The sequence below is a fragment of the Filicampus tigris genome, chromosome 6 (assembly GCF_054856515.1).
Source record: "Filicampus tigris isolate MCC_2025a chromosome 6, RoL_Ftig_1.0, whole genome shotgun sequence".
NCBI classification, from domain to species: Eukaryota; Metazoa; Chordata; class Actinopteri; order Syngnathiformes; family Syngnathidae; genus Filicampus; species Filicampus tigris.
Window position 1 is genome coordinate 2,938,176 of NC_141222.1, and position 13,396 is coordinate 2,951,571.

At 39.2% G+C, this 13,396-nt stretch overlaps 1 protein-coding gene and 1 long non-coding RNA gene across 4 annotated transcripts; one reads left to right on the forward strand and one right to left on the reverse strand.

The window, feature by feature from the left end:
* Positions 1–693: 693 nt before the first annotated feature.
* LOC147145464 (uncharacterized) lies at positions 694–11,944 on the reverse strand. The gene is made up of 3 exons (XR_015087245.1): positions 11,679–11,944; positions 10,703–10,779; positions 694–3,420 (listed from the first exon to the last, which is right to left on the reverse strand). It is a non-coding gene; the product is annotated as an uncharacterized LOC147145464 (long non-coding RNA).
* LOC147145465 (CD209 antigen-like protein C) lies at positions 1,092–12,944 on the forward strand. 3 transcript variants are annotated; one of them, XM_086034218.1, is made up of 5 exons: positions 1,092–1,418; positions 1,573–1,680; positions 2,780–2,931; positions 10,692–10,795; positions 12,410–12,944. In XM_086034218.1, the coding sequence occupies exons 1-5, from the start codon at positions 1,310–1,312 to the stop codon at positions 12,552–12,554; spliced, it is 618 nt and encodes a 205-aa protein (XP_085890344.1). In that variant the 5' UTR covers positions 1,092–1,309; the 3' UTR covers positions 12,555–12,944. The 3 variants fall into 3 exon arrangements, 1 of the variants encoding a protein (XP_085890344.1); XR_015087242.1 differs by lacking the exons at positions 1,092–1,418; positions 1,573–1,680; positions 2,780–2,931 and adding exons at positions 4,608–4,694; positions 4,820–4,904; positions 4,989–5,048 and having other exon boundaries at positions 12,410–12,453; XR_015087241.1 differs by lacking the exons at positions 1,092–1,418; positions 1,573–1,680; positions 2,780–2,931 and adding exons at positions 4,660–4,904; positions 4,989–5,048 and having other exon boundaries at positions 12,410–12,453.
* Positions 12,945–13,396: the final 452 nt, after the last annotated feature.

Below are 13,396 nucleotides of genomic sequence, written 5' to 3' on the forward strand. Positions count from 1 at the left end.
TATTTTCATGGTTAATAGCACATTTTATTTATTGTAAAAAAAAAAAAAAAAAACCTTGTTTTTTCTGTCCCATTATTTTCTTGATTTTAAATACCCTTAACATGAATAAGAGGATTGATTTTCTTATGTAAATAATTCATTAAAGGGAAAATGATCGCCTAAACATATATTTTTCAAGAACATCTTCTATGCAAGCCCACTAGTTGAAGCAAGGCATTCGGATAAATATTGCGTTTGTGGAATAAGAGTTAATCCACCCGTTTTTAGCCATCACCGGGGGCGGCCATTTTGTCATGTCTGTCGACTGAAAATGGACATCACAGTTGCTCAGGGCTCAGGTAACGACCAGTCACAGCTCACCTGTTTTCTGAAACTGAGCCATGATTGGTCGTTACTCGAGCCCTCGGGGGCATCTGTTATGTCATTTTCAGTCGACAGAAGTGATAAAATGGCACACTACAATGAAATAATTACTTTGTTATACTGTGTCAAGAAAGCTATGCTGCTGAGTTTTCCTGAAAAAAAAAATGAAAGCCCCTTTTTTATTACTATAATTCTGATTCCTTTTTTTGTTTCAAGGGATTGAATAAAATGTGTTTGACTCGCCTTAACATAACGTAACGTAAAATAAACTTCAGTGATTTGAGACATTGTTACTTTCATACTTTTATTTCAGGCTGGTGACATTTTTTGCTCGTTTTCAACAGTTTTGTCAAGTTGATGGTTCCTGTCATATTGGCATGACACATTTGTGCACTAAGCAATCAATGTTCTTCAAACCTGAAGTACTAATGAATGAGCTGCAAAAAGCACCGAGCAACAATACAGTAGTCTCACTAATGTGACAGTAGTTATTGGAAAGTTCTAAAAATCTTAAAGTAAAGTGTGTGTGTGTGTGTGTGTGGGGGATTCTCAGAATTACACAAAAATCAAAAATGTAACGTATCTTAGACTAACACTAGCTTTATGGTAATTCAATAAACAAATGGTTGGTGCACATGTTAAATGAGATTTTGGTACCTTATCTTACATTATCAAATGAATTTGATAGAATGACTCGGGGCATAGAAAATACGTGTAAATAAAAGAATAGTGAGCTAGTAATTGTATGGCATCGTAAACGTTAATTTTGCAGCATTACAACACTCATGATACTGACAAGTACCTGTACCAACAGCCTTTTACTTCAATGAAACAAGTAGCAATCTTAAAAACAAGAGTGGTTTAAGGCTTGTGACAGGAAGGATATGGTGGAATACCTACACAACACCAGAAGCAACATACAGTACTTTACCACATCTGCTTAAACATGGCGGTGGTGTTTCAGTCTCGTAGTCCGCAAGTCAGCATTGAAATTGGTGAATATGAGCAGTTTCCAAAAAATGGACATGGAGGCATAACAGAAAAGACTCTGCCAAGTAGGTAAAATTGGACTCATAATTTGTTCATTTCTATTCTACTAACTAATGTCAGTATTGAATAGATTCCCTTAGATGTTTCCCTTTTTCTGTTGATGAAAAATATTACATCTGCTGCTTTTTCACCCAGTGTGTGTGTGTGTTGTCTTGACAGAATCAAGACATGTCTATGTGGTTCTAGTGGGGTTTGGGCTGCTGTGTGTCCTTCAAGCAATTCTCAACATCACACTCAGACTGAGTCACAGAGAGCTACCTCATAAAGGTTCATTGAATGTTTTAAAAATGTTTTTGTAGCTCAGTTTGCTGCCACAATACCTGCAACAACATGTTTACTTTTTTCTTTTTTAAGATGATTTCCGATTACGTGACAGCAGCCTTTAGAAAATAATGTATAAGATTATTTACCGGTATGTATGGGCAAATTACAACTTTTGTAAGATTCAGTACACCCCGGGGTTGACAGGTATGACATACAGTATGTAAACTAATGTGTACATATATGGAACCATGTGCGTACTTTTCCCCACACAGACCTCCTAGAATTACCACCAAAAAGTTGCTTGTTCCAGATTGTTCCAAAATTCCTGATGTTTATAAATTATGGTGCAACTTAAATTGATGATACTGTGGCTTTAACATTTTAGCTGTAATTTCAAATTGAACCTACAGATACTGTATAAACTATGCAAAGTTACACTATTTATATCATGAAAGCATCTATAAATATAAAAATAACATTTGAATGCAGAAGATAGTGAAATCATTTGAGTAAAATTGGGGGGGAAGCACCATGCTAAAGAAGTTTTTCTTTTGTTTTTATGTAACGTTTATCCAAAATGTTTTGCTTTGCTTCACTAGTATGTATAATTTAAAAACATTAACTCAAAATGTGGCATGCACCCTGAAAAACAAACAAGTTTTTTTAAAACAATCCACGTCATATTCAGTTATGAGTACTTCTCTTTACGAGTTACTGAATGTACCACTCTTGTTCGCAAATGTGCACATGAGAGGCAGAGGGAGATAGTAACACTGTGTAAATTATGCTATTACTGCTCCATTTGAATGGGGGCAATCAACGTCTTTGGCAGGGAAGTACATAGAATCATCCTGCAAAATCTTCCATCCGTTGGCTTGCCGCCGCACCTCCTATCTTGGCCACGTAATTGAATAGGAAATATGCAACTGCATCGATTTTAACTATGAAATGATGGATATTTTTTCTTTACCTCTTCAAATGGAGCCGAGGGTCTTCCTTTCCTTAACCGCACTTGCCTAGTTAGTTGCTACGTCTAACTTTTTGCACTTAATGTGTTGCAACCATTCTCCATCCAATATTGAGTCAACCTGTCTGTGTGCAGGCAAGGAAGAACTGATCTGTCCGCAGGGCTGGCTACAGTTTAACTTCAGTTGTTACTACATTTCCTCCCAGAGGAAGAGTTGGGACAACAGCCGTCAGAACTGTCTGCAAAGAGATGCTGACCTGGTTATCATCAACAGCAGACAGGAACAGGTATTTTTATAACAAAAGAAAATAAATGTTAAAATGTGAGTTTTTGTTTGCCATTTCTTACACGCAATCTCAGGTAGATTTCACTCGAACACCCTTTATCCAGTTTGAATGTAGCTGGAACTGTTCCAAGATCTGCAATGTCTCGGTCCGGTTCCAAACGCACCTGGGCATGGTTCTCACCTAATGTGAAAGTTTCTCAATCCGCTAGAGCCCACATGAGTGCATTCGTTTTTAACCTCTGGCTCTGTAGTTGGCACAACATTCGGGATCGCATCCGCAGCTAACAGAATGGAACAAAGTTTTCTCCTCTTTGTTTCCCCCTTTGTGTCCATCCACCTGTGCCTTTTATCCTGCTGGGTGGTTTCCCTTGACCAGCCCTGCTAGGCTCCAATTGGCTGAAGTGGTGCAGTCCATGTTCTCAATTGGATTGTTCGTCTGTCTGTTGGAAGTGGCGCGAGCTCCAGTAGGCTAATGGGGAGTCAATTGTGGCTGGAAGTAAATAGACAAAATGCAATGCAAATGAAATAGCAAAACATGCAACAAGCAGAGCAATAAACAATATTACACAAAACCATGCAACACAATTAAAAATATACTTCAGACTTATTAACGCTAGTTTCTTGGGCACGTCGCAGGGACTCAAATCGCCATCAAGTCACCAACTAGCCTCCAGGCCAGTGAGATACTTACACTGGTAATGTAAACATATTAGACCGCTGACTTAAAGGTCTCCAGTTAGCATTAAGGCAGAATGATTATGGATTTTTTCTAAAAATTGCGATTGCAATATGAGGTATGATTTTTATTTTCAAGGTCCCTTTCTATTGTATTTTTCAACAATTATTCTTTATTACAAGAAACAATATCAAATCTGTGATACATTACAGAATACTGAGCTAAAAGCAAACTAAGCATATGAAAGACAGTTTATCTACTACAATTAGAGGTATAAATTTATCAAATATTTTGATATGCTGGAGGGCCGCTTTCCTGCATGTTTTCCAATTCTACCTGCTGCAACACACCTGTTTTAAATGATCAGGATAGTATCAGGCTCCCTCAGAGCTTGCTGATGAGCTGATCATTTGAATCAGGTACGTTGCAGCAAGGAGAGGTAGAAAACATGCAGGACACGAGTTTGACACCTATGTTGTAAAGGCACAAACTCAAGTGCAGATTACGATAATGTAAACAAATCAGTAGCTTTGCCACTTCCTTCATATCCCTTTGTTTCATGAAACATGACGTAAATGTGGACTGCACTTCTTAAATCACTCACTCAATTTAACATAGAGACAAATAAATAAAAGACATGTATAAAATGAAAGCTTACCCGATCTCCAGTTAGTAACATCACGCACGTCACGCGGTTGGAAAGGTAGTATAATGCCTACTTGTGACATAACATCAAGCGCAAGCGGGCATTACCACGCGACAGCGTCTCATCATTAAACATATTTTCATCTGTCTTTTGGTTTGAAACATTTCGATGGTAGTTACGTCGTAAGTTTGCCTGTCCATATTTGCCTTGTAGAGTGGCAACGATCTGTCACTTATTGAACAAAAAACATGACCGATCGTCACCAAAAGTTATGTGGACATGTATAAAAACATAATCATAGTCTGCAAATATTAGAATGAAACACAATATTTTGGAAGCATTGCCTCATAATACACACACAATTTACATTTGCGTACAAGGCCCGCGCACCGAGTCATCACGACGTCATCACCCGCCATGTTAGGAGCTACGGTGAATGAGTGTACGTTAAAGGCTGTATATTTGTCAATTCAAAAACATTATCCTTTACGAGGATAATTTAGACAGTGAAACCAGAGACCGATATCTTGCAAAAATAGACATTATAAATGGTTTGGATCCCTACAGAATTCCCCAAACTGAGTGGAGCTACGAACCGGATCTACTTCCTCCTTTGTGTGCGCTGGATATTTTTTGCGTAATATAATATAATGTGTGTAGTGTGAGTGCCTACACGTCGGAGCAATTTAAACATTATAAATATTAAGCCTCTCATGTGCAATTTACAAACGGGTAGGTGCAGGACCTACAGATGATGAAGGCGGCGAACAATAACAACACCGTCATTCGGACTAAGGTACGTGCTGTGCTGAGTGATTGCTTGTGAACTAACCACTTAAGCTGCAAAAACAAAGTTACTTATTTCCTTTTTACCAATGTACATGTTCGTTGATCATTTCTACTCAGCAACAGCAGGCAGCGGCTTCTGAGATGATTTAAAAAAAAAAAAAAAATCATAACAATCTCGCTGTGTTATACTGCATAAGCACCTGCCCTTTGGCAGTTTTGCCTTTTAATGGCGTTGTTTGTGGGGCAAAATGCACAAATTACGTCGCAAACAACGATGCGAAATCATTTAATTCGAGCCTTGTATACTAGGCAAGGCTTGCATTTGCATTTCATGCACAAGACAACTCCAAGTGCTTTACATAAAACATCAAAAGCATTACAGAAAGAGAAATAAGACATTAAGAATTCCAAAAATCTAAATCACAAGGAATAATTAGATTAAAATGATTAAAAGCAAGATAAATTAAAAATAAAATAAAAAACACCGTGCCGATTTCATGCATAGGCGCATGAAAAGAGAAATGTTTTTAACCTGGATTTAAAAGTGTCTACATTTGGTGAAAGTTTAATCCCCACTGGCAGTTTGTTCTACTTTTTTGCAGCATAACAACTAAATGCTGCAACCCCATGTTTAGTCTGGACTAGCAGTCCTTGGATATGAGGGCCATGCTGGATTTATATTCTTTGACCATATCATGTACCGGTATTCTGGGCCTAAACCACTCTGGTTATTGTAAAAAAAATCGGTAGATTGCCACTAACATATTTTTTACCTTACAGACCACTCCTCCTGGCTGACGTACGCCGTAGCGTACCGTAATTCACACAACGCAATTCAACTCAATACAATTCAAACACACAATGCTTAAAAGCTATGACGGAAATCACACGGCAAAGTATTTTTGAAGCAATGAAAAAGTCAAATAAGACTCAATTAAGAATAAATTACTCATCGCTTTTAATCAGACGTATGACAAGGACAGAAAGTTACAAAATTCCCACGAAAACCCTGATCGGCGTTGTGCGCATGCGTTTGCAAGCACACTGGGCATTTGTAGGACACCTCGACAGGTAGGTAGGAATTTCAGCACACCGGTGGATGGAGAGGCGGGGGCTTTGGGGTTTGGTTGGCGATAATGGCTTGAAGGAGTGCAGTGCTATAACAGTAAATGCACCGTTGTTTTTTTTTTTTCACCAATATTGAATGACTTTTTAGCCTAAGGAATGCGGTTAGCCACCACGTGTGACGCACACAAGGCACGTTTGTTGACGAATCAGTTTTAAAGTCTTCACTGACTCATTGGAGAGGTGCTCGCTGCATATTGTGCAGAGTGGGCTTCATTCATGCGTGGTAATCACAAGAGCTGGGCACATGACCCTTTTTTGCCGGTCCGGCAACAACCCTCCGCCCTTGACCTGGGTACCCTTCCGCCCTCGACCCCTGTCCCCCAACCCCCCGCCTTATTCATAAAACGTATACCCCCCCAGCACCTGTTACACCCCCCCCCTCCCTGCCCCCAAAAAAAGAAAAGAAAAAAAAGCGTCCATGCATGACACCGCCACAGGAGAGATGCTAACGGCAGAAGTTTATTAAAAGATCATTAGCTGGCTAATTTACTATTCAAACATGCTGTGGACACGCTTCAAACATGCTTCAAAGGCCCACTACTAGTTACCTAAGTGCGTGTACTTACTTTCGTTGCGAGCCCCTGAGGGAACGTGCACTACACACAGTCTGCTTGCACCAGAGCTGGGCACTTGACCCTTATTTGCCGGTCCGGCCTCGACCCTTCGCCTTTATTCATAAAACGTATAGCCCCCTGGCCCCATTCCATCCCCGACCTGACTTCCTTCTTTGCGGGACTTTTTAACTATTTAAACCCGAGTTGCCGGCACTGTGGTGAACTGCTTAGCAAGTCCGCCTCACATTGTAGAGGTCGTGGGTTTGAATCCGGCCCCGGCCTTCCTGTGTGGAGTTTACCAACCCCAGGGCTCGCAATGGAAGTAAGCACACGCAGTTGGGTAAGTACTAATGCCGCGTTTTAAGTATGTTTAAAGCGTGTCCACAGCGGGTTTGAATAGTAAATTAGCCAGCTAATGATCTTTAAATAAACCTCTTCCGTTAGTATCTCTCCCGCGGCAGCATCATGCACGTTTTTTTTTTTTTTTTAATGGACAATTTAGAGTGTTCAATTAACATACCGTGCATGTTTTGCTTTTTTAATTTGGGAAGGAACCAGACTACCTGGGGGAAAAAAATAAACAGGAACAGGGAGAACCTGCAAACTCCACACAGGAAGGCAGGAGCCCAGATTTGAACCCACAAGTTCTGAACTGTAAGGTTGGAATTAATGTAAACTGTAATTAATCGCGTTTTTCAAATTCCATTTTCCCACGAAGCTTGCAACAGATTGAAGGTTGAGTCGAATCTTGGTATTGATGTAGGGAAAAAAATGAAAGTATATTTCAATTCAAAGACTGTTCTAATACCTGTCTTTGATCCTTGAATAAAATTCTAATTCTCATACCTGTCTTTGATCCTTGAATAAAATTATTTTTCTGTATGCCAAAGATGTAGAGCTAATGTGGTATTTGAATGTGACTTTGCAAAGTGCACAAATTATTTGGGATTTCTCCAATGAGCAGTCGAGCAACTTTTAAAAGTAAAACCACATAAATGTTGGTCTTTGTCTGTCTTTGCGCCAGTGACAGTCCTCTAAGTTCGGCTGCAAAGTGAGCAGAGGTCAGCTCTCGCAGGAAGTAAAGAAAAAATCGAGTTATTTTTTTAACGCGTTATAAAATTTTAATTAATATCCGAAGTTAACTTTTACAGCCCTAATAATACCATACAGAAGTAGACCTGATTCCTAACACTTTATTTGTAATTTGTAATTTATTTATTTAAAAGGGACAGTGCATACTAATGAACATTTACATGTAAATATGCCAGAATTAGCCAACGGCTACTTTCCATCTGCAGTCCCTAGCAGGTCAAAAGAAGTAACATTACAATAACAGCACCAATAAAGAGAAGGACGGAAAGAAATCAGCACTGACACATCAGTGACATACAAAACCAAAAAAATAAATGTATAATAATAATACTAAAAAGAGGGCACATAGAAGCTTGATTTGAAATTTGTGCTCACAAATTTGATTTCTTTTCAGCCACTTTTTAGGTTGACTTTAAAAGTGCTTAAAGTGGTGCAGTCTCTTATTTGAATAGGAATCTCATTCCAGACCACAGTACCTTTAACTGATAAAGCCTGATTGCTGAAAGTAGTTTGTCTATGTGGTACTGCACAGTCACCTCTAGTGAAGGCTCTGGTTCTTTTCCCACTGATGCTGGATCTTAACATAACAAACTCACTCAAAGGTGGGGGAGCAAGTCCATGCAAAATCTTATATATAGAGCAGGCTAGTTTAAACTTTTTAAAATTATCAAAACTTAAAATATTATGTTTCTAGAGAATAGAGCAGTGATGGGTGGAAAATGATTTTCTATCCAATACTTTCACAGCTTTTTTGAAGAGAGATTCTATTGGTTTTAGTGTACTTAAACTTGTTAGTGACCAGTTAGTCATGCAATATTCAATGTGAGAAATGTCTGGGAGCAACGATCTTATTTGTCTGAAATTATTCAGATTTAAATTTACAATTCTACATACATTTTTAACATGCTTTTTAAAAGTTAAATTTGAATCAAGCGTGATACCATCCACCCATTATCGATACCACTTATCCTCTCAAGGGTCGCGGGGCGTGCTGGAGCCTATCCCAGCTGTCTTCGGGCAGTAGGCGGGGGACACCCTGAATTGGTTGCCAGCCAATCGCAGGGCACACAGAGACAAACATCCGCACTCACAATCACACCTAGGGGCAATTTAGAGTGTCCAATCAACTTACCATGCAAGTTTTTGGAATGTGGGATGAAACAGGAGTACCCGGAGAAAACCCACGCAGGCACGGGGAGAACATCCAAATTTTGTAAATGGAGCCATCACATTTTTTTTATTTTCGAGTAGACATTAATACTGGTTGTAGAAATATCGTCACATGAAAGAATCTCATTCCAGTCAATCTCATGCACAGCTCTAGTCAGATTGTGATATTGGTTTCTTGGGACTACTTCATTAGTATTCACTAAAGTCACTCACCAAATAACTAGAGCTGGGCATCGCCTAACCGCCACCGAGTTCCGTCCTGCATATTTAATCGACCATGTGGTCCGGGTCTATCCCTCGTCGGTGACAGCCAATCGGCGTCGATAACGTAATTTGCACGAGCAGACATGCCGCCAAACAAAGAAAAGTCATCAAACAAAAACAATAGACACACTCACAGCATGGTGATTGGTGAAATAAAAACAATATGGGACACATGTCAATGCCTCTGTGGGACCGCAAGGTGCACCACCTTTTTTATTTTTTCCTACTCGGCCGCGTGTCAGGAGTGCGGCACCTGCGTGTGACGTGGTACAGGTTAAGTCCGTTCTCGATGTCGTTTTCCTGACTCGGACCGACTGGGACCACGTGGGTTTGTTAAATACAGTATGCAGACGGGAAATAGGTGATGCCCAGCTCTGCAAATAACTACATTATAGAACATGAAAGAAACGGAAACTGGTCTTGAACATAGTGACATTGTGCGAGTATTCAAATTCATTCAAGTCTTAATGACATAATCGTTTTGAACGCATTGGCAATCATGTATCCATAAACAGTAAGAGGATGGCGAAAGATTCACCTTTTCCAAACGGAAGACAAGTCACTCTTTTGAATTTGTGTCAGCTAAAAACAAAAATATTAAGGTTTGTGACAGCAGGAGGTCCCCAAATTTAATGGTTATTTTCATTACATTAGTTTGTTAAATATGTCAAATAAAAAATACTGCCTTTGTTTTAAAAATATTTTTTAATGTGTTTTTACTTTCTTTTTATTTTATTTTCTAAATGAAATACAAGTCGCAAATTTAGCTAAGTGAAATACTGAAAAGACTCATTATTTGTTCAAATTTAATTAATTATAAGTCCAAAAGGTTGTCCTTTTTATTTTTAATAAAACAAATCTCTTAAATGTGACTGTTGATAACACACTTACAAATAACTGACAAAACTGGGTGTTGCAGGTTTGTCAGTATCTGCTGAATGTAATTATTAAAGTAACTTTGTAATGTTAGTTACTTTTTAAAGCAAGTAATCAGTAAAATAAGTTACTTTTCAAAGCAAGTCACAAAGTAACTGTTACTTTTTCAAGGTAACTGTGGCAACACTGATCATCATACATGCTAAATACAGTGGACCCTGCGTACTCATGGTTCGGCACCAGCAGATTGACCTGTTGTTTTTAAAAGGTATATATGTTTTTAATTAATTAATTTAGCGATATATTTCTAATGGCAGGCAACACCTGATATCCGTGGAAAACATTTGAGATTGTTTTTGTTTTAAGAAAAAAGTTTTTTTTTGTTTTTTTTAATTCAATGCATTTATAAGGGCTGTCAATTACACATGAGTTTTTGCAATTCGCAGGCCTGCCCATTCCCTAACCTCCGCAAATCGTGAAGTTCCAATTTATTTACTGCCTTGACATGTACTAGCAGCAAATCTTTTCAACGCAAATCAGCATAGTGTGCTTTGTTTTTGTGACAGGCTTTCCTCACCGGGTTCACCAAGGCAGCATGGATTGGCATGTCTGACAGGGAGCAGGAGGGAAGTTGGATCTGGGTGGATGGAACACCTGTTGACAAACACAGGTGTGACTTTAGTTAAATAAATTTACTGTTTATCCAGGGGTAAATTATCTCAGGGATTAAGAAGGCAGCTCACTGCTGTACTGCCCAGCAGTTTATAGAGGGTTTGTGTCTTGCCCAGGGACGCAAGAGTGCACTCATCCAAACGCTCCTTTAGTCAGCTGGACACCAAAGGTCTGGTATGTTTGTCTAGTATGAGTATTGTGATGTACAATCAAGTTTAGTCCTGTACACGCAGCAGTGGTGGGAAGTAACAAAGTACAAATATTTCACATTGTTCTCAATCCAATGCGTATGTCAAGGATATTATTTTGGAATTTTTAACATTAGGACTTGGCTGAACACACAGATGCTGTTTAGCCTACATACAGTTCTGCGTGGTGGTTGGAACTCTGGATAAAACTATCCAGGTGTTTGGAAACCAGAAACAATAGAGGAATTAACCAGAGATGGGCATTCTGTCCCAGGGACATAACGGTACGGACAGATGGCCATTTAGGGGACGGGCAACGGAGGATGTGAAGTTTTTTTTAAAAGGATGGACTAAGCAAGGACAGAAGTGGGTTTTCGTCCATCCCTGTAATCGTCCCTAACCGGCTCAAGTCTCGAATGATGTGTTGTGTTGGTATGATTTTTATTTATTTTTCCCATGATAGGCACTTGAGTACAATAGGTCCCTGGGCAAGGCCAGGTAAGGCCGTTAAAGGCGGCCCTGTATAGAATAAGGGCTTGACAAAGGACAACAACTTTATACTCTAACAAAAATAGCATGTTCAGGAGATGTGTAAACATACTTCATGAACAGAATTTGCTCCAGATATGTGACAAGCGCTTTTCGAGCTGCGTGCCAACAGCGATTCTGAGCTAATATCCATGATTTCATTACCTTTCGCCCCTCCTTCCATGGCCACCACGAATGTCCATGCATTTCCTTTGATGGGAAAGTTGCCCCTGCAACATTAGCACATCTGTGATTCTGCTCTTATCGATGGTATGTATGACAACAGTGGCACAACCCCAACGTGTACCAGTCACTGTCCTGTTGATTGTGCCACAGCGCCCTCTAAAGGCACTGTGGCCAACTGCAGCCAATTCTGGGACTTGAGTGGACTGGACACTATTATCTGTCTATTAAATCAAGAGTCTATTGGTTCATGGACCTTTAAATCGAGATGCCACTATGTCTAATTGTTGTAATGCTAGATTCGGCTTCTTCAACAATTTTCCAAAAAATATACAGCGCATTTTGCTTTGTAGTTTTGGTTCTGTTTTTTGTTAGAAGCAGTTTTGATTTAAATGTGACTAAAAATAATCCAAAATAAAGTTCATCTGTTGGTTTGAACATATTTAGGCTGTTTATAACCTTAGACTTCACTTTTGTCTATCTCACAAACATTAATCGTTTCTCTTAGGATGTGCAACCCATTGAAAACCTGACCTTGTGAGAGTTAAAGAATGAGATTCAATATTACAACAACACATTCTCCAAACAACTGAGCAAATGTTTTCTTGCAATGTACAGTAGTACTATAATATTTGCGTGCAATGATATTGTATTGGCTTTTATTTATTCTCAACCCCTCATGGCAATTCATGTTTTTTTTATTCTCACCGTAGGTTAGAATGGGCCCTTGGACAGCCTGATGGAGCATTTGGAGGAGAGGACTGTGGCGATATCCGCACAATGATTGATTTCATTGGTTTGAATGACTCTAACTGCAGTGTCAGATCCCGATGGATCTGTGAAAAAACACTGAGATAGCGAGAATTTCCCTTATTCATTTTATACATTGTCTTTGCGCTCATTCAGAGATCCCAATATTATTTCATCCCAAAAAGAGTTTGGGCCCTGTTTTCATGCCCAGTGCTTGACCTTTGCAAGTAAATGGGTGCCTTCGCACCATTGTGCGCCGTTGTGGGAAGTAACACAGACAGACTTGTCTGGCATCCAATGGGTTCAGATCAGGGGATGTCATTAATATTTGTCAACTGTGGGCATGTGAAGCCCTTTGAGACGTTCTTGTGATTAAGGGCAATATAAATAAAGTGGACTTGACGGTCATACAGATGTCTTCAACCCTTAACTATTTTTATACTTGTGAAGTTTGGAATTTTTTTTGAGCATGTGCAGGGGAGTTAAGGATTTCCTCTTTTGCGGTGAACGATATGAAAAACAAAATTTGATGCCCCATCCCCGTTAAATAGTATTTCAAAAAATAATTTTTCCCCTGTTGTTGTGCTAGGTCATAAGATGGTAAAGCCCAAGTCTAAAATTAATCAGATTAACCCTCTAGGCCTAGGACAAGGGTGCAAAAGTACAACCCTTTGAAATGTGCAAAATGGGCCAAAATTGTACATTCAAACATTCATAGCCTCCTTCCTTTTAATTTTAGAGCAGGGTGCCCACACTTTTTCAGCCTGAGAGCTACTTATGACATGACTGAGTCAAAATGATCTACCACCTTCTAAAAATGCAAAACACTTTATAAATATATTGAGAATTATTTTTATATGTACCGTATATGCTGGTGTACCTTGCATGACTGCATCAACCTATATAACTCAATACAACAAAAAAAATGTTTTGTAATTACCTTACTCTGA